The 23,935-nt window shown below is 40.6% G+C and overlaps 2 protein-coding genes across 4 annotated transcripts; both read right to left on the bottom strand.

Moving 5' to 3' along the window:
* Nucleotides 1-253: 253 nt before the first annotated feature.
* LOC116312391 (cytochrome P450 4V2) lies at nt 254-6,358 on the bottom strand. Its single transcript, XM_031729807.2, has 11 exons — nt 6,060-6,358; nt 5,852-5,964; nt 5,178-5,263; nt 4,803-4,993; nt 4,192-4,261; nt 3,979-4,105; nt 3,710-3,883; nt 3,406-3,508; nt 1,932-2,066; nt 1,539-1,718; nt 254-1,437 (listed from the first exon to the last, which is right to left on the bottom strand). Exons 1-11 carry the CDS (start codon nt 6,250-6,252, stop codon nt 1,259-1,261), a joined length of 1,551 nt encoding a protein of 516 aa, XP_031585667.1. The 5' UTR covers nt 6,253-6,358; the 3' UTR covers nt 254-1,258.
* Nucleotides 6,359-7,797: 1,439 nt separating this feature from the next.
* Nucleotides 7,798-14,571, bottom strand: tlr3 (toll-like receptor 3). Of its 3 annotated transcripts, none has more exons than XM_031729805.2 (5): nt 14,231-14,571; nt 12,864-13,331; nt 10,811-11,005; nt 8,800-10,652; nt 7,798-8,427 (listed from the first exon to the last, which is right to left on the bottom strand). In XM_031729805.2, exons 2-5 carry the CDS (start codon nt 13,320-13,322, stop codon nt 8,196-8,198), a joined length of 2,739 nt encoding a protein of 912 aa, XP_031585665.1. In that variant the 5' UTR covers nt 13,323-13,331; nt 14,231-14,571; the 3' UTR covers nt 7,798-8,195. The 3 variants fall into 3 exon arrangements, with proteins under 3 accessions (XP_031585665.1, XP_039469803.1, XP_039469804.1); XM_039613869.1 differs by having other exon boundaries at nt 14,254-14,571; XM_039613870.1 differs by lacking the exon at nt 14,231-14,571 and adding an exon at nt 14,004-14,180.
* Nucleotides 14,572-23,935: the final 9,364 nt, after the last annotated feature.

The following is a 23,935-nucleotide window of genomic DNA, read 5'->3' as shown; positions in this document are numbered from 1 at the left end:
GGCCAGCCTTGTGATTGAGCACAACTATGATGAAGCAGAATATCTCAGTTCCACAGTCAGATTCACCCCACGCTTACATGACGGTGGCTGTGTCGGCCGTTTCCATGCAGTCTACAGCCTCAGCTTGACTCGAGGCTACAGACTTGGCTGCACAAATGTGGCTTGTGAGCTGATGGATGATGTGGAAATTGACCGGTTCATCTGTGCATCTCTCATAAGTCCAAATGACTCTTTGAAATGATCCCAGAAAAACACAGTTTAAGCAACACTTTTTATTAGAGAATATTTTTACTGAATAGTAGGTTTTCTGTAAGTAAAGAAAAGGAAAGCTACACATAAAGACAGCAACTATTTCTTTTTTAAAAGGGGGGGTCGTTCCACAGAAAACACAATGGCTAAAGGTTGAAAATTACTATAGCACTAGAAACACTGCACAGTCAAAAGACAGATCTTGTTTGTGCTGGAAGTGTTATTAATATCTTAAGGTGTGATTCAGGACTTCATTACAAGCTGATACTACAAAATATATATACATATATATATATGCATGTACATTTAAAAAGTTACATTTTTAATCCTCCATACTATTTATCTGCGTTACACAGCCACATACAAAATAACAGAAATGTTTCATACATGGGTATAAACTCTTGCAGAGTGCATAGTGGATGTGAATCATCCATCCGTCCATTCTCCTGCACTTATCCAATTCAGGGTGCAGGGCGGCTGGAGCCTATCCCAGCTGGGAATCAAGATGAATGCTTTCATTTTTTTGGTAAAACGGGTGTAACCCAGAAAATAATTATCTGTGACTGACTCCAGTTAAGTAGTTGTTTATCTCATTTTCCACGAGTTATTAATCAGTCACGTGTTTTGAAATCGTCGGTTCATTTTTATTAATGTAACTCACAATATGGTGTAAATCTATACTGTAAATCTTAAAGAAATAGTAGTTTGGAAAACTCTTGAGTTTTCCTCATTTCTTTATATTTTGCTTTCAAGGATTTTTTAAGCCTCCTCACACTGACCTGTGAATCATTCAGCTCAAAGATGGACCAGTGCTGTGTCCACACATAACACGCAACACAGCAAACAGCATTTCAGGATTGCTTTATCATCTGTATTTATGAATATTTATCATTATGAAAATAGGAATTTTCTAAAATTACTACAATATTTTTTTTAAAAATGTCACTTTGTTATGTGTCATTAGATAAAAACCATGCAGGGAAAATTCCCCAGGATGCTGGATCAGGTGTTAGTTTGATGACGTTTGAGGCGTCTTCTTTTCTAATTTGATCACGATGCCTTTCTCTGGTCGTAGGATGAGCTCTCCAACCGGGCGGAGGTCTTCGCGTTTCTGACAGGCTTCGACTGTGAAGTTCCGCAAAATAGCCGCCAACACCACCTTTTCTTCCATGAGTGCGAAACGCTGGCCTAAAGAAAATGACAATAAAACAAACGAAGACGTGACGCACCTATTTGGAAACCTCACACAACGGAGCGCATATGGAGACTATAAATTTAAAAGTCCTTACCTATACAGTTGCGGAGTCCAGCTGAGAAGGGGACGTATGCATAGGCGGGCCTACCCACCGAATTCTCCGGCAGAAAACGCTCAGGCCTGAACTCTTCGGGCTCGGGGAAGTACCGTGGATCACGGTGAAGAGAGTAGGTGATTATGATTGCGTTTGCACCTTTAGGAACCTTGAAACCATCTAAGAGTACGAAGAAAAAACTAAACTTCAGCTGAGATAAGTACTCATGACACCAAAAACAGGCAAAACCGATTACTCAGATGCATCTGTTACATGGCCAGGACAACAGAGGAAGACTGGCTTCCCTTTTTGTGAAGAGGTATCAGCGCCCTCGGGTGTTTGGGATCAATGAGCCATTTGTTTCAGGTGCCAACGATCTAATCTTTAACTCACTGATATAGCAGTCTTCACCGAGGCTACGAGCAAAGAAAGGCACAGAGGGAAACAGCCTCAGAGCCTCCTTGATCACACACTCCAGGTACTTGAGCTTCTTCAGGTCGTCGGTGCTGGTGGGCCGGGAAGATGTACCTTTGAACATTAAACAGCACCACAGCACAGATTAGAGATACGCTGATACTTAACCTGCCTCAGTAGGTAAAAGTGCAACAGCACAGTATCTAAGACATCCTAAAAATTACCTGTAAATAGGACAGCACTCAAGATCTGTAACTCTCTATAGAGCAATAATTGTTATCAACCTTGTGACTATAAATCAACAATCATTAACATAACAAATTAATTATTTAACTAGGTGTGGTAAGGTAATCTAATAGCTCAGACACAACAGGGTAAAAATAGGACAGTAACCTCTTTGCAAATAGGGTGGGGCTACAAGGATTTTGGTAACTTTATGCACTTTTAGCAACCGACTGCACGTACTTGCAGTGGCCAGCTATCTCAGAACAACTGCTTTTAATTCCAACTAATTGCACAGGTCGCGTGGTGGGAGTCGACCTGTCTCCAAATAATCGTGATCCAAATCAGCCCATATGGGCTGGTGAAGGTTTGCAGACGTTTGCGGCCGAATTTATAAATGCAGGCAGATCATGAGGACATTGCAATCAATCTGGATCAGTCAGTGCAACTCATCTGGGATGCATCTCTTTGCAATCTGTGATTTGACTCAACTGGATACCAGCTGTTTATGTTCTTGTTATAGTCCTATATAAAAAGCTGCATCTATGCTGGTAGTTAAATCGGAATTTTTAAATTCTTTTTTAGATCTATGCAGTTCTGTCTGTAATCTGAATATAAGTGGTTGATGTCAGAAATGTTAATTTCTGTGTACGGACATTTGGTCGATTCACTGCAGTAAATTGCTGTACTATCATAAACAGATTGAAAGTTATTGCTAACTTGCCCCCATTCAATCACAATCAGACTGATAGCAGACTGACTCCGTGTTATGGCTGTTTTATCACCATCTTAATGCACCACAGTCGATCTGAAGACGGCAACGGACCCTGGTCCCCGTCTTCAAAGCAACCATTTCAAAGACAAAAAGATTATAAATTCACTCCACACGGCTACAAAAGTCATGCCACGGTCTCCAATCACTGCTTCCCCAGCTGTGACTGTAGCATAGGGTTTACATTGGAAATATAAGTGATGACCATATGGCAAACTTATCCTTCTCTACTTGTGGACAAATTAGCCTGGTTGCCTATGGTTACAAGGCCATCGGTAAAGACAGTTATTATGCTGCACTTTTTTCTGTGTATTCTGGCAGGGATGTTCACAGCTCTTATCCCTGAAAAAGCTCCCCGTGCATTACAAAGAACAAATGAGTTTGAACAAAGATGAGTCAAAAAGCCCTCAGGCAGGAACAAAACAACACCATTAAAGCGGTAGAGCCTGTTATTATTACCGAACACCTCCTGTAGCTCTTGTTGAACTTTCTTGTGCACCTCAGGGTGCGAGCCCAGCAGGTGGAGAGCCCAATTCATAGCGGCGGCTGTAGTATCATGGCCCTGCAAATAAAGAGTTAATTAGAGACTTTTTAAAAGACCCTTTATTGAAACAGGACATGTGGATTACTCTGCCAGAAGAGTCTCACATCATTATCTCAGAAAGTAAATCCTTTCTTGGCACAAAGTGCAGTTTTTTTGGGTAATATAAATGTATTAATAAGCGCAGCCTTAAGTATTCCTTTTTATTGCTTAACCACCAACCCGAAACATAAAAGTGTCCACTTCCTCCTGAATGTCCTCATGGCTCATCTTGCTGCCGTCTTCATAGGTGGTGCTCAGGAGCATGTCCAGAAATGCCCGTCGTTTCCTCTTGCCTTGGTCGTTTTCGCTGTCTGACTCGTTGCAGGACATGTTCTCAGCTCTTTCATGGATCACCTGAAAATAAATGGGAAGAGAAGAAGAGATGCTTTCTCTGAACAATTTCATGATTTCTGCATGATCGTGGAAAAGCGACCGAGTCCGTTACTCACTTTGTATGTAAAGGAATGGAGGACCTTGAGTGTTTTGTCGTGGTCGCGGCCTTCACTAAAGTAAGTGTAAATGAAGTCAGGCCATAACCAAGGTGACCGCTGTCTGCGACTGACAATGTCGCTCATTCTGAGAATAAAGACAAAGACAGCAGATTAGATCATTTTTCATCTTCTACTATAATTTGCATTAGAATGATAAAAGCAGTAACTCACCTGTACACGCTCCTAACATACTCCGAGTCAGAGTTACTCTGTGCATAAATTTTCTTTCCCATTGCAGTTTCTGTCAAGAAATTAAGGGTATATAAATATAAAACACCCTTTTTCTAATTATTTATTTTATATACCTGCATTTGTTAAGCACAAAAAGGGTCAAAAGTTTATCCAACTTAAAGGGTTGACAAATTAAAGGAAAAACCTTTACAGTTTTAGACCTTACAGTAAAGGGATCAGGTATCTTTGTTATGCCGTTGCAAATATTTCACTGGATTGGATTCGCCTTCCACCTTTTATAGACAAATTAATCTAGAGTGGTTCTGGGAGATCATCGTCATCATTTGATGACTGGACTCGTCTCTTCCAGAATGACATGATGCATAAGGCCTCAAATAATGCGACCGAGACCCACTCATCATTTCAACCCAATTAGACTGCATGAGTGGATGAATGGTCTCACTGCTAATCCCTACCATTACCAATTCTAATGAGAGAATATATTTTGGAAGGAGAAACCATGCCATGCTGAATCTGCTCCTTTCTGGATGCGTATCACCTTAACGCAGGGTTTTCCTTTAAGTTGTCCCAGATTTGCACGTTCTGCTTACCGCAGATAATGTCGAGAGCACAGAGGGTGATGAGACTGAAGCAGTTGAATGGACCCTTCCCTGCATGCCGTTCCAACTTCTCCACCAGAATCTCGGCCTGCTCGTTCATCACTTCCAAGAAGTCCTCCAGGATGGAGAAGTGAAAGGTGGGCGTCAGCATCTTCCTCCGCTGACGCCACTTGGTCCCAGTGCTGATCAAAGATAAGAAGGCGTTATGCACTTTATATTATTTCATTTGCAATAATAATACTGTAGATAGGAGCTTCTTTTTGTTTTGTGCATAGTCTTAGCTCAAGTTTTAATATATATGAACTATCTAAATCTTTTGATCTTTCCTGATGGACAGATGGGATGTTTGCTATGCCACAGTTATACCTAGTAAGCAGACCAGTTCCCAGCCAAGGATGCAGAAACTTGTATGCAAAAGCTTTCTCCATGTGAATGCTGTTAGCCAGAACCGGCTTAAAGAAAAAGGAGACAGAAACATGTCATGAGTAATATTTGAGGCAAAAAGTTGTTTACTTAAAGAAATCTTTCGTGCACAATCGAGCATGCTATGTTCCAACAGTCCCTGTCGTCACAGGGTGAAAGAAATGATTCACTCAGACTGACCCTGCAAGCATCCACCTTCGTCCATTATCTTATCTAGATGTATGATGAAAACAAGTTTCACATACAGTTTAGGTGGGACAGATTGAAACCTCTTTAAGGAACATGAGGAATTTGTGCTAAGAGGAGAGAACTGGCTTCAGTTTAATGTTTGAGTGGTGGCAGGAATTCTGTATCCTGCACTATATAAAAGTGCAAAAACATCCTAAGAATTCATCACAGACTGCTTAGCTGATCTCAAAGACTTCAACGGGATCTCATCCAATCCATCTGTAACGACAGTGCAGCTTCCACTTCAGTGGCATGTGTGGTTTGTTTACCTGCTCCGCATCACTGAACGGGGATGGAAATTATCCATGGGCTTACTCATCACAGGCATATTTACAGTATAAGACGTGCTGCATCCACTCTGTATTTTGGATAGGTGTCAGTCAGCTTACCTCAACCGTCTCAGCATGATACAGAACCACAAAGGGGACCGGCCCGACCCAGAGTTTAAACAGCGGTTTATCTCGGAACTCCCAGGTAAAATCCTGAATCTGACGAAAGAAGTCTTAAAGAGAAAAATAAAGATGTTGGGTACAAAAATCATGAGAAACTCAATGTGCTTCATCACTTTGAGTACTTTAAATGATCTTGCTTCCTTACCGCCCGCATTGTTTTTGAACTGCAGAGCATTCCCAATGAAGGGGTAAGTGGTTCCCAGCTCAGGGATCGGCTTCATCTCAAACCATTTGTGCAGGTAATCGCTCAGCAGCTTGTAGGTTAAGTAGGTCAGAAAAGCAACAAAGATGCTAACTCCGAGTAAAGTTGTGCTGTAACTGCCAATTAAAACTGCCATTTTTCGTGCCTGTGTGTGTGCTCAGCCTGTGTGTGCTGAAATGTCAGTGCCAGGCTGTCCTTAAAAGCTCTGTGACATGTTTTTGCCCTGCCTTTTACTCCTCCTCTCCTCTACTGTCCTGTAGTGGGTAAAGGGGACCCCCGGTCTTACATTGCCATCTATTGCCCAGGAGGAGATGAGGATGTGTAGGGGACTTATAGAAAGTTTATTAAACTGACATTTATAGCATGGGATAAATGCAACAGGTAAACGTACATTTTAAAATATGAAAAACGTGCTCTCTGCAGGCACGAATTACATGACCCGTGTTAATTATTTACTGCGTGATCAAGAACTTTGTCCGATTTATTATCTCCGTGTATTTATCCACATTAACAGTTCTTGTCCTACCTGCCTGGTTAATAAGTGACAGTCTTATCTGTGATTGCCTTAGGTTTTGTTTTTTTATGTGATCATAGCTCTTCAGCTTTGAACGCTAATTACCTTTAGCAATGGAAGGAGTGAGCCTGTAATATCTCATTCCTGTTTGATCCAGGATTTCTGCTGCCCAGGCCACACAGCTACTGTAAGCACCCACACTCCTTTACTAGAGAGCCCTGCTTTAAAATATGTGGTCTGACATTCTCCTTAATGTTATGCTAACGTAATAGATGAACAATGTATCCTGCCCATCAGCATTAATAAGCACTCATATCTTCCCGGATGCTGGCTTTTGAACTGTGAGCTGATAACAAGAAGGAAAGTCTCTGTTTTGACAATGTGGTGCCCGAGGTTTCCAAAAAGGATTTGAAAATCCGGACTAAAAAGTTTATGACAGGAGAGTTTTTAACTTTGCCTCAGTCCATTTAAACTGGAGATTGTGCTAATTTAGTGGTGGCCTTGACTCATGCAGAGACTTCTCTGAATCTTTTAAGGATATCATGTGTCTAAGTGATGAATTCTTAGATAAATCCTCCCAAGAAAGACTGAACCTCTGGGTTTGTGATTAGTTTTTCAGCAATTTCCAGACACTGGAGTCTACAAAGACTGTAAAAATGTCTGTCTGTGCTTTTTTAAAAATCACTTTTAGAAACTAACATCCTTAAGACAATTTGTTCAGCCTTAGGAATGTTTTGAAAAAGAATTTGTTGGAAAATAAGCATGCTATTTAAATATTGACTGATAATAAAGTAAAAATTATTTTGGTAGTTTTTACGGTAAAACATTTCTGCTGGTAAAAATAACAAAAAAAAAACAAAAAACAAAAAACAAAAAACTAGGTAAAGACAGTGCCTGAGTCGCTGGAAATATACTGCAAATTAGAACGTCGTGGCTTGCTTTTGACTCCTTAGTACAAACTGTAATACTGAGCTTTAGCCACTAGATGTCAGATGTCAACTTCTTCTTTTTTGTTTGTTTTTCAATATTACCCTCTACAATAGCAAACAATATAAAATAGGACTAGACTGGAAACAACAATAAATAAGAAGCATGTAACAAATGAGCAAGCAATAAATGTGTGAATCCCACGATTTTCATATTATTAATAAAACATTTAATATTTTATTTAAAATATTTATATCGTTTTATTGCATTTATTATGCAAAAATACAACTCTTGTAATATAGTGCAATGTTTATACAAAAGGCAACACAATCAGAAATTGGAAGGAACATACAAACACTAGCTAATGTTAATTCTTTTACCCTTTAAAGCCTACTAAGAACCCCTGAGGTTCTTTTCCAAACGGAATGATTTCTGTCATATTTTAAGCTGCTTGTAGAATAAAATCACTGGGTGTGCATTAAAGTTAAGTGAAGGCGGTCTCTGCCTGTATACATCATTACTGATATACACTGAGTTGTGAAATTCATCATTTAGAATACACTTGAGGTCGTCAAATCCTGTCTTTATTGTTGAAGGAAGTAAGAATGATATCTGTCATGATTATCAAAGATAAACAGTCAGTCCTTCAGCCGATTAGTCAAGCCGAGCGCAATGAGAAGCTTCTGGTGAAATGCTGCTATCCTTTCCTTATGGACAGGCCAGTCCAGAATGCAACGTGGACGTAACATTCCTCTGCGGAGGAAGAGTGAGTGAAACAACTTGTGGTCGTGCACATCCTGAAGAAAGACCAGGATGACTGAGTCCCTGCTTTCTTCGATGACTTGCTGAAGCGCATGATAGACTTTAAATCTGATGACAAGAAAGAGAAGACATTGTTCTATTAAACAATATTATCTGACTAAGATAATTTTGCAACTTTTGCAATAAATAAATGACTGCTTGATCTCAAAGTTATAGAGTTAGTGTGTGAATATGTAAAAAACAAGCAATTCGGAGAGCTTAAATTTACAGGTGAATAGGGACAAGTTCTACATATTGCTTGAAATGAACTACTATTGCCTTAAAAACACTATATGAAAAGAGTAAGTGTACTGATTTTAAATCAAAGGAAGGACAATTTGATAAAACTGACTTGCACGTGACCATTTTCTTTCTTTTACTTAGCTTTCACCTGATACATAAAATCACAATAAAGCATAATCTAGTGTATGTTTGATTTACCGTCTACACCAGGGATCTTTGAGGAGACTTTCGGTGACGACAAACATGATTTTTCTGGACTTTTTCATATTTGTCACAATGGATTCCACCTGTGACATGCCAGCGACTGAATCTCGATCCTCTAAACAAAACTGGCACTTTTCATTCTCTAAAGGGACCAACCTCCTCTCCACCCAACTGGAGTCTTCCTCCGCACGTATGACATAAGCGTCGTACTCATATTCTCTGCCTTCGTCAACTTTGGCATCACTGAATCCTAATGTGCGATTGATCATTATGTTCCAGTAAAAGTGGATCCTCCAGCCATGAAACCGCACCGTGAGTGCGGTTACAATTAGCATGATGACGGCTGTGCTGCTCACTATGTAAAGAGTCTGAAATGGGGTCATGTCTTTGCAAGAAAGGGGGTCGAAATCCATGATGGAGTGGTTAAAGTAAGCTCGTGGAGTGTTGCACACATACTCGTCCCTGACATTTGGCACACTCGTCGTATTTGTGGTATTCAACCACGTCACGAACCACAGGATGCTCTCGCACGTGCAGTCGAATGGATTTCTGCCCATGATAAGCTGGGTGAGGTTGCTCATGGGAGTACGAAACACTTCAGGTCTCACGCTTGTGATCGAGTTCTTCTCAAAACGTAATACCTGCAGTGACTTCAGGTCATCGAAAACAGAGTCCTTGAGACTGTTTATGAGATTGTTGCTAAGGCTTAGCTCCCTGAGGTGAGTCAAACCTTTCAAAGCCTTCAGTGGGATCTCATCCAGTCCATTATAATCCATCTGTAAGGATTCCAACCTCTGCGCATCTTTGAGAAACAACACCGGCCCACCAAGGTTGGCACTCTTCCACAGTCGGGCCAAGTTGTTGTGCTGGAGTTTCAACACCTTTAGGTTTGCAAGCCCCTCTAGCAGATTGTCTTTGATGTTAGCAACATTGTTGTTGCTGAGATCCAAGACAGAGAGGTTGGTCAGGGGTTTGAATGGAGAGTGATCTAGGTTTAGGGCTAAAGCTTTAAGACTTCTCCCCAAAGTCAGGACTCTAAGGTTGGGCACATTAACAAAGGAACTGGAGCTTAGGTCAATTGACTGGAAGTTATTGCTCATGTGAATCTCCTGAACCTGATCTAGGCCTTCAAATTCTCTGCCTGTCAAAGTTTGCTTGATATGGTTGTAATCTAAAAGAAGAACGGTGAGGTTTCTCAAAGCAGAGAAGCTTCCGGGATTGATCTGCGCTATATTTGTATTTATGAGATTTAGCCATCTGACTGGTGAATCTGCAAGAGACGCTAAGGTCTTGTTGGTGATGTTTCGGAGTGACGGACAGTTAATCCAGCTTATGTCAAGTTTTTTAAGACTTTTCAAGCCTGCAAAGGTGTGCTCTCCGATTTCCCTGATTGCAGTCCTCTGTAACATCAGACTCTCTAGCATGCCTAATGGCTGGAAAGCAAAATCATCGATAACTGGGGAAGAGGTACGACCTTTCACCAGTGCTTCTGTAAGTGCCAGTTTTTTCAATCTACTGAGCCCCTGAAATGTCCTGTTGGTCAGGTGCTTGATGTTATTGTGCGACAAATTTAGAGTCTGAAGATTAGATAGCCACTGAAATGAGCCTTCTTCAATTTGACCCATGGCATTACTGGACAGATCCAAGAAGGTTAGATTTGTCTTCTGCAGTCCCATAAAGGTTTTGTTTGTGACCATGACCAGACTCATTTTTCGAAGAGAGAGAGCATCAATGGCTGTTCCAGACAACTCTGAGCACAGTTTGGAAACCATCAGAGTTCCCAAGTTGCCTCCATCCATGATTAAAGTGCGCAGGCCTGAAATGGCCTGAAAGCAGCCGGGCTCCAACTGCAAACAAACAATCACAGAGATTTTTTTAGTGAGACGGAAAACGGAAACAAAACAGACAACCGAAATCAACATGCTACAGTAACGCTACTTTCTACTGCCAGTTCCGATTTTGACGGAATTTCATTTCCCATTTCTGGATTAAACAAGTTTCTTACTGTTTTTAAAGGCACAGATGACAGGTTGAGGACTTGCAGAGAGGATGAATGGTCAAGAAATGAAAAGTCATCTTTCTTCAGAGTGGTGAACTCATTGAATGCCAGGCTGAAGTTCACCAGGCTGGGCAGCTGAGGCTGAGAGCCGAGCTTGGGTGACTGCAGTTTGTTTTTGGAAACATCTAGAAAGGTTAGGTTCTGTGGATTATTAAAGAAGAGGGAGACAAGAAGAAGGGTTATTTAATGACTAAAAGGGAAACAACTGTACTAAAAGGGAAACAACTGTTAGTGCAATGGGTGAACGCAATATCACGACAGTCAGGGCATATGCAATACTGGGGTTTGTGCAATATAATTGATGTGTTTCCGTTATTGTTATCTATGCTGTCCTCTGTGTCCACTCTTCTTGTCATTTGTTTGTTCTAGTATAATGTGATGACTGTTTTTGTCTCTGTTACATGACCTGTAAATAGTGTCTCTGTATGTTTTTACTAACTTGTGTTTAACACCAACCTGCCAGAGGGTCTGCAGATGGAAATTAGCCCAAGGCTATAATCTGGCATATTTACATTTATTAAAATGTTCATTAATATGTATTGCCCCTCTTTCTAAAAAAAAATAAAAATAAAATAAATGCTGTGCACAAGAGGCAAACAATTGATCCACAGCATATGTCAGACATAACTTCATAAGCAGCACTTCTCTCAGGTCACAGGATAGTTTGCTCCATCTCTCTACAAAGACAGCTCACATATGCACCATCCATCCATTTCATATTAAACTTCTCGGCTCTTTTTTTAAATTATTGTTATGATTGTTTTATTTTATTTTAATTTTGATGGTAGGTGGAATTTACGTTACTCATGTGTATTACTTTTGCAGGAAAGTCCATAGTTATTAGGTTTTAACTGTTCTTATTTGCCTTTATTTCCATTAAGTACAAATTAAAGAATGGCAGAGAAACTCCAAAGGGTTCTTCTGCCATTGTGCAAATTTTTGCACAGAAGTGTGGGTTAGCATTAATGCATGAGAATATCTGCAGCACTCTCATAGGCTGATCAGGTTTCCCACTCTCTAGGGACTGACTGCAATGTACGGGGGGATAACCCCCCCAACACCACCATCGTTCCATTCATAAAGAAAGCGTCCCACATTTTTCACTGGCTCTTGTTTCCCAAAGTTAACAATGCAGGACGGATGCTTTTTTGTCAAAAAGTCTGGCTTTTTTTATCTAGTGGCTGTGAAGAAACCAGGAAACATCAAGTGCAGGTTACCATGTGCCCGTCTTTTGTTGCAGATGCATGCAAAACCGAGAAAACTACAAGTCACCACAAAGATATAAGTGGTGCAGATTTTGTAATTTAATGGAAACAACCATTAAAAAAAGGAAATAAGGCTACAATGAAGACTGGCTGAAGCAAGTGGAAAAAGACTGTCAGAGTTTATTGTGGTGGGGGTGAGTCACGCATATGAAATATGTGGCTTGGAAGAAATGTGCTAAGCAACAAATGCATCCCAGCCTAAAAGATGATTGGAAGACAGAATCTGTGATGAAACAGCAGCTGACAACTGCTGTAACAGTTAGTTTAGAAAAAGTTGATGTATATATGTGTATATAAGAAGACCATCAAATAAGACTGGAAAAAAAACGCAGGAACTTTCACTTCCTGCTAATCATGGGAAGTTGGGAAAATCGAACTGAAATTAATACACTTGACCTTTCCATGCTATATGCCAAACCTGCTTCAATATCTCTCTCAGAGGAAGTAGGAAGCTCCATATTTCCTCACACACACATACTCTTTACCCCAAATTTAGTTTGTTTGGATACCAACACATCTGTAAATATTAAACAAATGGCAGCAAGCTTTGGGCAGCAGGCTGTATAACCTAAATCCCCAAAACACTGATCACCGATGATTTGAGTGATAAAAAGAAAACAAACTGAAACAGAGCTGTCATATTAATAATCGAGAGCAAATGTACAATTTTTGGCCTTGAAATATAATTGAGTCAAACGATAATTAGCCATCTAAGTGATCCGACATATCCATACCTGCAGTGACGAGAAGGGTTCTCCCTGCAGCTTTAGTCTATTACTAGCCAAGTTCAACGATGTCAGTCTGGTGCAGTGGCTCATATCTCCAGTCTTCAGCAAATGCACCTGATTGTGTTCCAGGTTCAACGTCTGCAGCAGAGGCAGTGTTTGGCACAAACCCGCGTCCACCTTGGTGATGCTGTTGTAACCGGCGTCGAGGTGCAGGAGGCCAGGGTACGGGCTTAGTGACGGCGGGGTAATCCCTCTCAGTATGTTGTGGGACACATCCAGGCTGGTGATGTTCCTGGGAAGGTCTGAAGGGATCGCACTGAGGCGGAGGCGACTGCAGTCAGCTCGGCCGTCTTCCACATAGCAGGAGGTCTTCTTCTCAGAGGCATCGCAATGGTACGGTCCCGTCAAAACACAACACGTGACGAGGATCCATGACAGGAGACGGGCATGATGGGCGCACATCATTTCAAAGAACTTTAAAGAAGAGAGAAGGGTGGATTTGCATTGAAATTTGTTGCTGGGATGCTAAGACTAAAGAAAAGGCTGAGAAGCCCTCTGTGGAGCTGAGTGGAACTGAGACATGTTTTTCTTACTTATTCATTTTTTTTAAATTTCGTCCATATTAATAGCAATTATAACTCTACACAATTTGTTTAAATAAAAATATAATATTTGCTATACTGGGAAAATTACAAAAACAATGTACCAATGATTTAAATTCTGACATTACACTGTAGAACTAGTAAACACTGTTGTGCAAAAGTCTTGGACCATCCCTCATTTCTTTATAGTTTGCTTCCAAGGAGCCAAACATTGTTGGGCAGTAGTTCGCTAGACTTTGCGTGCAGTACAGGCTAGATAAGCCTGAATAGAAAAATAAACAATAAAAGATCATGAGTCATGGATTGGCCTTCACTGAGCCCAGACCTCGATATTACTGAAACAGTGTGGGATCATCTCGACAGAGAACAGAACAAAAGGCAGAAACATCCAAAGAAGAGCTCTGAACGTCCTCCAAGAAGCCTGGATAACTTTTCCTGAAGACTACCTAAAGATATTAGAAGAAAGCTGCCTAAGAGAGCTCAGGCTTTGTTTAAAGTAAAGGTGATCATACCAAATATTCACTGTCAAGCTCGTTGTTTTTACCTTTTACACTGTATTTCCGTTCATGTTTCAATAAGTCGCGGCAACTTTTTCGTATTTCCTATCAAAATATAAAGAGATGAGAGGTGGATCCAGCCCTTTGCGCAGTTCTGTAACTTTAAAAGCTTTCAAAAATATCCGGCCTCGTAATTACCGGGGGACTACAGCGCTGCCACGCTGACGTTACAAGCACACTAATATTTTGAATGCAGTCCATAAAGATTCCTTACCAGATGTGGACATTGCACAATACCTTCGACAGTCAGAGTCCAGATAGAAGATCCCCTCTTGCAGCTGCACAGCTTCTATCGCTGAATGCACACAGCCACAGCAGCGCTTATGAGGAAACGAAACTCTGGTTTCGCTTCTTCTTCGGTGGTGGGGATCCACTGGAGACCTAACCATTTTACGCAGGCGGATAGCCACAGTATTGAGATATTAAGTTTGCATAAAATTTATATGCATCATATCCTACACTCCAGAGACACTTCGGGTGATTTAACGTCTCTAGTTTCCGAACATATTTTTTTGGACTTGCGTGTAGACCGTAGACAGGATTCAGGAAGGCGTGGTGTAAACAGGTTGAGTCAGATTACACCCAGCCGGCGTCTATTATGTTCGTGCCTTCTGAAACGTTTGTCGGTGGTTTCATAAATTAAATCGGGAACTGTTTCTTCAAACATATTTAACATCTGCGGTGAGTTAAACAGCGACTGAGATGCGCCTGAGCAAATACACTGCTGTGTAGGAAAAGTGTAGTAAATATGTGCAGGTACTTTCAAACAACAGACATTTGTAGTTATTTCTCTTTTTTATCTTTTAGGCATCCTTTAAATTATTAATTAATTATAGTTATTATGTTATAAGTTATTAAAAGAATAATTTTGTTACTTTACATTATATTTATTTATTTATTTTGTTTGTTGTTAGGTTTTTTTAGGATATGAAACTAGCCAGATGTCATTTAGGTAGCCCAAAGTTCACATGTGGTACGCACACTTATTAGAGTGACAGGACCAAAATAAATATGAGGTTTTTACTATCCAAAAAAACTGCTGTTTCTCTTTTAAGAGGAGTAGCATCTCATAGCTAAGCACTTGTTATAGCAAGTGAACCACACACCTGTGGGATATGGTTTCCCTTACCCTGATAAGGTTTAGATTTGGGGTCACAAACACAAGGCCCAGGTGCCAAAATTGGCTTTGCTAAGAGTCCAATCCGGCCCACTGCATAACTTTTTTAAATCTGTAGGACTTAATTTTGAACTTTTAACTGTGTTTTAAAGCTTTTCCTACATGGCCTCCCTCACGGCCATTCATACATGTAATAGTCTTTATTTTGGTATCAGCCAGGCTCTGCTCTCTCATCTTCAGCTAGTTCAGAATGCAGCTGCCCGACTCTTGACAGGCACTAGTAAACATGAATATATCTGTCCAGTCTTGGCTCGTTTACACTGGCTTCCAGTATGTTGTAGAATTGATTTTAAGATGTTATTGCTTGTTTTTTAAGTCTCTAAATTAGCTATGACGGGTTAGCTCCGTCATACCTCTCAGACCTTTTAGCTAAAAATACTCCAAATAGAACTCTCAGGTCAGCTAATAAGTCACTTGTAGTTGTCCCTAGAAACAAGCTAGGGCCTTTGCGATTGCTGTGCCCAAACTTTGGAACAGTCTGCCTCTTCATCTTAGGATCTCTCCAACACTCGACATTTTTAAAACCCATCTGAAAATGCAACACAAAGAAATTAAGTATTAGATAAACCACTAACGAGATGTTCCCGATCCAGCCAAAAGATGCAGAATCAATATAGAGGCATAAACACAGTCATTTAAGACTGTGTTTTTGTTAAGTTATATTTAAGAGTACACCCTGAACAAATGTACAGAAAGCACACGTTACAGTTTCTCTCTCTCTACTTTTATTACATTTATTCACAGAGTAGCAAGTTCTCCCTGATTGTTCCGAGGCCTGCAGGAACACTGCAGCGTACAAACTGACATCTCATTACATGACCTGATATGTCCTTACTCAGAACGACAGAGAAGTGAAATCTTGTTATTGTAAATCTGAACTTGGTGTTAGTAACCACTGGAGGGCAGTAAAACACTGCTATTAAACCATCATCTTACGGCCACAGTAATGCTGTGCTGTTTGTTGGTGGGCGCTATGAGTCCTCTTTCAGGGTACAGCACATATTTATAGTGACACGTCTTGCAACAGAATGACACAACAAATGTCAGTGAGCCCGTATTATACAGTTTGTATGCATCTTTGTGTTGGAGATTGTGTGTTACACATACTGGATAATATGCTAAAAATCTATGGCTTTGTTTCTGTTTTGCAGGGTGCTATAATTGAATATATTATCTGACCTTGCATAAACTTTTCTTCTTATTATTCTATTAGAAAATAGAATAATAAGAAGGCCTTTTGGTAAGGACCCAGAACACCACAGTTCAGAACGCAATCATATCTACACTATGGACATAAATGAAACATCAATGTTATTTCACTCCTGACTCTTGCAACCTGTGACACTGATTATATTTATTTATTTATTTTTATATTTATTTTAGTTCAAATCCGAGTAATCTCAGACAGTTCGCCATAATTATTTATTGCAGGGAGTTAAAGATGTATGACTTCCTCCAGAGATGTACAGTGCAGGTAATTTCATTTTAAAGTATATATCACTATCATTGCAGCTGTAGGCTGCAGCTAAGTGCATTACCGAGGCAGTCCAAATACCTATAAATCTGAAGGTAATCACCCTGGCAGGCCTTTAAAAGGTCAGCAGTGATAGAAAAGCAGAAATTACTTACAGCTGGTGCTAAGTGACACAAAGTTCATTTGAACCACATTAAAAAATATATTAAATTAAAAGCAATAATGTTAGACTGACAATTATTCTTTAAACTGAATTTCAGATAAAAGAGATAAAAACCTTTATTTTTTTTATGGAAGCATAAAGATACAAGTGCCAGTTGAGCGAAAGCATTTTCATTATCTTAACATCAATTATCATACTGCAGGGGTTGCATGTCCCATCTTTTGCCATATAACACTGCCCTAGTTCAAACCTGCAATGAAGTGCTACTGAAATCGTTTTCACTGAACTATTCCTGTATTTTCACCCATTATTTATTTTTTTAACTGTGGCCTGATAAAAAAAAAAGAGGAAAAAATTGACCAATCCTAAGAATTCTCACTGTGAGCGTGTTAACATTTAGCCTCAGAGAGCTGCAGCTGTGCACTTTCTGGATTTATAGTATCATAGAACTGCATACATAAGTAATATCTTTAAAATGTGGAGGTAGCAACGTGCGATTAACATCTTAAATCTCTTAAACTCCACAGACCGCGTCAGCGTTCTTCCTGTCTTTTTCGTTTTCCATCTCTCCTGCACACTGCTAATCGATTAATTATGCAGAGATGGATGAAGGAAGGTCACTGACCCTGCAGCAACATTTCAACACAGCATGTTTACTCTGTCTAGTAACTGGATTAGTGCTATGGATGAGGACAGCTGTGTTGCATGAAAAGGAGGAAACATTACATTGCTTCAGTTTGGAAAAAGAAAAGCCTTCTTCTCTCTGTAGTCAGACCCGAAGATATGTAAACACACCATTCTGTCACCTCCCTTTTCTCCTTCATCCCCCCCTCAGATTATTGGGCTGCAGAGCAGGTCCTTCCTGGAACAGACCTGAGGCCACTGATTGGTTTACCCCACCGCTTAAGCTGAGGCAGCTTACAGGGCTTTGTGCCAACTCCTGGATTGCTGAAGACCTGTAAAACCTGAAGACAGCTAGCATGGTCAGCACTGTGGTGGTGCTGGTGGAGGTCAAGCTAGTAATGCAATAAATAAAAGCAGGAAGAATAGACTGAAAGGATTCAGCAGGGGGGGGGGGGCAGGAATAGGGGCAATCAAATGAAGTGAGATCAAAGGCGCATGGAGTGGAAAGGGCTGTGATGAGAACAGGAGCCTCTGCCATAACACCAACTAACTCATGAGATGCACTGTGAACAGCTCGCGAGAAGAAGAAAAGTAACCATCAGGTAACCATCTGATTCTGACCAAGAGGAACAACTTGGCGCTGGAATGAGGGATTAAGAATAAGGAGAAACATCCCTACTTACCTGTGGACTGAGTGACAGGCATTACTGTACTTATTTCACTTACTGTAGCCAGATTGCGGCCAGTGCGTGTCGTGCATGCGCTTGTGATTGAATGCACTCATGCAAAAGGGATAATTGGTGGGAGGCAGCAGCTCCATCAGTGGGAGTATGTGTGCGGCTTGGGTTAATCTCCTCTCCCTCATTTATAGATTGAGTCTCCGGAGTGTTGGAATGCCCTAACACAAAAGGTGAGTTTGCCCTCTTGGCTCTTCGCTGTAGCGGTTGTTAACCTGTGCTATGTAATTATGTCAACAGGCTTAACTCGCAAATAAATCTTCGTCCTCAGCGTGTCCAAACCCTCACTACACACTGACTGAGTGACACCTGTGCTTTTGGACATGCATCCATTTATTTGCTCCCAGAATATGATTGCGCGTGTGGTTGTAGGGAGTTGTAGTCTTATAGCAGCATACTGCCATTGTTTGGTGGACATGTGTGGACTTAAAAAAGACAAGCAGTGTTACTTTAAGTCTTTGTTAGCCTGACATTTTTAGCAGCGATGGGATAAATTCTCACAGTAGGTGAAGTGGAAAACTGGAATGAAGAGATTTTTGCAGAGAGGAAGAGGAAGAAGGGAACGGCTAGTGCACATACAAGGAGAGGTGCAGGCGGTAGAAGCAATGTTGTAGCATGTTCCCTCTGCAGAAAAAAAAGACACTGCAGCATATCTCCCCCTCCCCAGTTTGCTGACCAATGATGTTTGGAGGTCAGACTCCCAGCTCTGCGACTATTGTCAGCCCCATGACACACAGCTTGTTCAGGAACACACCTTAAAGGAAGCGGAGGGGAGGGGGGGCAAATAATGACAAGCAAAATATATGCACATATTTATGCCATCTGCTGAGAAGCTAGTGAGCGAAAATGTGCAAATATATGCATTCAGCATACTGTTACCCAAAAAATAAAGCTGCTCAGCACGGATGACTGCATGATGTGTCACCCTGCACAGAAACGGCTGTTTTGTCTTCAGTGCAGGAAAACGAGCAGCCGATGTCAGACAACAGAGATGTGGCCAGATAATTTAGGTTTGCACGCACATGGAAACTCAGATTTTTAACAGTTTTTTCCTTATTTTGACTAAAACAAGTGCTGTGGAGGAATAAACAAAATAATTACTTTTTTTTTTAACTGCATGTGAGTGTTTCTCATCACTGGCTAGTGCTCACTAAGTGCTGACTCGGGTCTGTTCTCACTAGAAGTAGTCCCCGGGGGTGACAGGACATCAATACTGAATTGGAATCAGCAGCATGGATCTACTACCATACTCTTAACTCTTTGCAGTGTGCAGTGCAGCTCAGTGATATTCAGTGTGTAAGAGGCACAGTTTGAAAAAAATGCCAGACAAATATGCATGCATGGATCTGAAGGACCTGAAATCAGCTTCTTGTTTTTAGAAATTTTAAAATGTTGTCTTGCAAGTGGCGTTTCTTTTCCTTTTGCTAATTTTCTTTCTTTCACATTTGAATTAATCTCTACTTATTTTCGTTCTTATGCTCAGTTACAGTGTTAGAAAATGTTCTGTTTTTTTATGCTTGGCCAAAAATTTGCAATACGCCTTCCATCTGGCTCATTTAAGGTGGAACTTCTGTCTGAGTCAAAGTGAGTCATCTCTCTCAGTGGCCCATAGAAAACTGCAGATGTGGGCCACATTTAGACCAAACAGCAGCTACTGCTGTCTGGGCAGTGAGTCAGCATCAGAGGTTTGTTTGTCCACGTACTGAACACCTGTGGGCCGAAACAGTAGTTAAACACATTTTGTAGAACTTGTCTTAGGGCTGTAGTTGAGAAGGTAAACTGGCAGTCATGTGATGATTTCACATCTTTATCACTTTGTGTTACAATAAAATAAAAATTAGAGCAGCTTTAATGAATTAAAAATTGGCTGTGGCTTTCCTTCTAATCAGACTTACAGACAGTGTGCAGCTTTTTCAGGCTGACCTGACGCGATCTACAGCAAACATTTTTATTTTTGCCTACAGCACAAACAGTGCCCAAGCTGACCCACGACCCAAGTTTCCCAAGGTTGCGAGCCTTTCTGTGAAGAGCTGAGACCTGAGCTTTCGCTGTGTGATAAATGCTGTTGGACATGTGGCCTTTTCAAAGAGAGATTACACCTTTCTAGCGCCAGCCTTAAAGTAAAGGAGGCAGCCACAGCTTTGTTCCAACACCTTAAGCTTTGGCAGTCTTAACAACCCAGCCTGCCTGTTATGGTTAGCAGATGGGACTAAATGCCTTGATTTAAAAAGCCAAGCAGACTGAGTGAGTGCTGAGATTCAGTGGTTTGCTTTTATGTTAAAAATAGGGCATTATATTTAGAATACATTTTTTTCAGTCTTTTTAATTCTAATGTAAGAGCATCCTAAAGTACAGTCACCTGCAGATCCTCCTTTAGTATTGTTCATGTAATTAATGTGTAATTACAATATAACTAATGTCTAACAGGGTAGATTGTCCTAAAACAGAAAAACAACAGAAAAAAACGATTTAGGCTCAACGTAGTAATTACTACATGTCTTATTTTCAGCTGATAAATTAAATAAAATACTTTCATTCACTGCTGTGTGAAGTTCATCCCCTTTGGGCTAAACACAAATATTTTTCTTGGTCATGTGGTCAAAACTGATTTAGCGATTTAGGTCTCTTTTGATGTAGCAGAGCAGCAGTGTTACCAAAGAAGGAAGAGGGAGTTTCAGGGGTCACATTCCTCACACCGGAAAAAAAAAATGGACAGACTGCTTTACTCCTAATGCAACAGAACCAGAACGAAGGACACTGAAAATTGAGAGGAAAAGTATTTTGATGAACGAGATAGTCAATATTTGCTGACAGTCCTGTCTGCAGTTCTCCCTTTTTAGGCAAACTAAAAGTAAGCACTGTTTTTTCATACACAAAACACTTTGCCCTTTTGCTACTGTTTGGATCCCCTTGTTGGTCTCTGACTGAACTTAGACATTTTGTTTGGTCGCCTAGTTTTCAAATCCCACTGCAAACTGTGCGTTGTCGTGATTGTGACTGTACAGTTGTCTACCAGCACCATCATGTGTTTGACCTGTATTAATCTCCTCCTGTTGGCTTCTAATAAATATCCCTGCTCCCCCCAGGTTGGATAGGATTAATCGAGCCATTACTTAATTACAGGCTTGAGAAGAAGCTGAAAATCTATGAGGAGGATTTACAGCACTTCCCATAAATCAAGGACAGATTTTTTTTTTTTCATAAATGCTTTCCACTAACAGGATCATTAGCAAGGAAATGAAGGAAAGAGCTGGTGTTGGTGCTGATTCTGCTATCCCCAGGTAGCATTTCCAATGCTGTTCAGGAGCATTACAATAATTACTCACTGTTAGAATGTGAAAATGGTTTAATAAATTTATGATTAAAATGTTCAATCAGGATTAGTAGCTCTAAATTGCAAAGGAAAGCAGTGCAATTGTTCCATCATACTGTAGGCTTAGACTGTAGACTTTTGGCATAATGGTTCACTGCTACACTCTCATTGCTTGCTGATTTTGTAAATAATTAGCTTACATTGAACTCAGAGACCAAGGATGGGGTCTCATTACAACTGAAAAAAAAGCTTTGAAAAGAAATATTCAGTATTTGCTAAGTTAACACAACATCTCTACTACTCTCTAACTATTAACGGCGTAAACACTGCTTTAGAGTTGAGATCATGTCTAAGTGTTTCCAAACCAACCTCTTTTATTTTACCATGTAAAACAGCAGCGAGTTTGCTCCATATTGGCCCAATAGCATCACGCTGCACATTTGTCTGCCACACATCCACGACTGTACTGAGATCTGGTGACTGTACATTTGAGTACAGCGAGCCTACTTGCATGATCAACAGTTTGGGATGATTTAAGATTATACTTCTACAGAATATTATACAACACATTTTAAAGAGAAAATATCCAGTTAGCAAGCCCCTCAGAGGTCAGAGGAGAATGGCTTGAGTTTTCAAGTTAATATGAAGGCAACAGTAGCTTAAATAAACACAAGTTACAAACAAGGTATGCAGAAGAGCATCTACAGCAGCAGAAGACCACACAGGGTGCCATTCTGCTGAGCTAAGTGCAGGAAACTGAGGTCATAATTTACACAGGTTCATTAAAACTGAACAATAGAATATGGGATAAATGTTGCCTGGGCTGATGATGCTCAATTTCTGCATACACAACATAAAGACACGGATCAATCCTGCCTTGTATCAACCATTCAGGCAACTAATTGTGATGTAATGAAGTAGGAGATATCTTCTTGGCACACTTTGGGCTCCAACTTGTTCATGAACACACCTTAAAGGAAGGGGAGGGGCGGGGGGCCAAATAATCACAAGCATAATAAATGCGAGTTGTTTAAATCCCACAGCTTACTTAAGTATTGTTGCTGACCATGTCTATCGCTTTGTGACCACAGTGTACCCATCCCCTGCTGGCTGCATCGTCATGTCACAAGTGTCATATCATCTCAAACTGGTTTGTTGATCATGCAAGTCACCAGATCTCAGTACAATCGTGGATGTGCAGCAGAAAAATGTGCAGCGACAGCGTGATGCTATCGTGTCATTATGGACCAAACTCTGCTATTTTACATGGTAAAATAAAAGAGGTTGCTAAAAGAGTTTGCAAACACTTGAAATGTTTATACTGTCAGTAGTTAGTAGTAGAGATGTGTTAACTTATCAAATATTCAATACTTCTTAAATTGAACTGTAATAAGACTCCATCCTTGGCCTTTGATTACAATGTAAGCTAATCATTTACAAAATCAACCAAAGACTCTCCAAACACTCAGGCTCTGAGCTGAGAAGGGGTGTCTATCCTCACTAAACACTTAGATGTGTGAGGAATGGCTAACTATGAGCCAGCTGGCATCCCCACTTGACTAGCACCTCTAACTATCAGTCACTTTTCATACTTTCTACTTCTCCATACTCTCTCAGTGCACTTGCTAATAGTCCATTATCTTCTTTTTTGTCAGGGTCCCCCACCCAGCTCCACATCTATCAAGTTTGCTTTTGTATTTGTTGGTTCTCATTTCTGCGTCGGCTCTGCCAACTGGCATATTCACAAAGCTCGCATCAGCAACCGGCCACATTTCGCAGCACCACTTATCAATCCACTCAGCGGTCACACAGGAGAGGCCTGGCTTACCCACAGTGAAGAGTAGAGAGGTGTATTAGAAATGTGTTCCAGAGAGTCTGTCAGCAATTACCCTTAGAAGACGCACGTGGGAAACATGAAGAGGTAGCTATGTTGCGTAAGGAGCACAAGATAGTCTGCCGTCCTTCCATGCCCTGATAAGGAAAAGGAGAGAGGTGGATGCGGTTCCAAAGGTTTCAAATGTAAGATTGTGCGTTTCAATATCAGGGTTAGATCAGATTTAATGGTGTTGCAGTCTTCATAACACTGACAAAACAACAATTACACATGCATGTGATTACACAGTACTAAGTGTAATAATCCATCTGACACTGATGGAATGCCATTCATTTTTGCAGGCCTATCATAAATGAAGGCACTGGACAAAACACACAGAATGATTCAAAATGATTTTACTGCTACCCTTTCAGGAGGGGTAGATGTTAGACACTGGAACACCAGTGTCATTTCAGTTCATCCTCTGGACACAATGGAAAGGTCTTCCAAACCTAATGGCTCATCTGTTCAATATTTAGTCAGATATTTCAGTCTGGACCACAGTGGGAACTACTAAATAACAGACTAACACTGATTCACTCAATAGAACGGTGTTAA

The sequence above is a fragment of the Oreochromis aureus genome, linkage group 6 (genome assembly GCF_013358895.1).
Source record: "Oreochromis aureus strain Israel breed Guangdong linkage group 6, ZZ_aureus, whole genome shotgun sequence".
In the NCBI taxonomy this organism is placed as follows: domain Eukaryota; kingdom Metazoa; phylum Chordata; class Actinopteri; order Cichliformes; family Cichlidae; genus Oreochromis; species Oreochromis aureus.
This window is presented reverse-complemented; position numbering and strand designations above follow the sequence as displayed.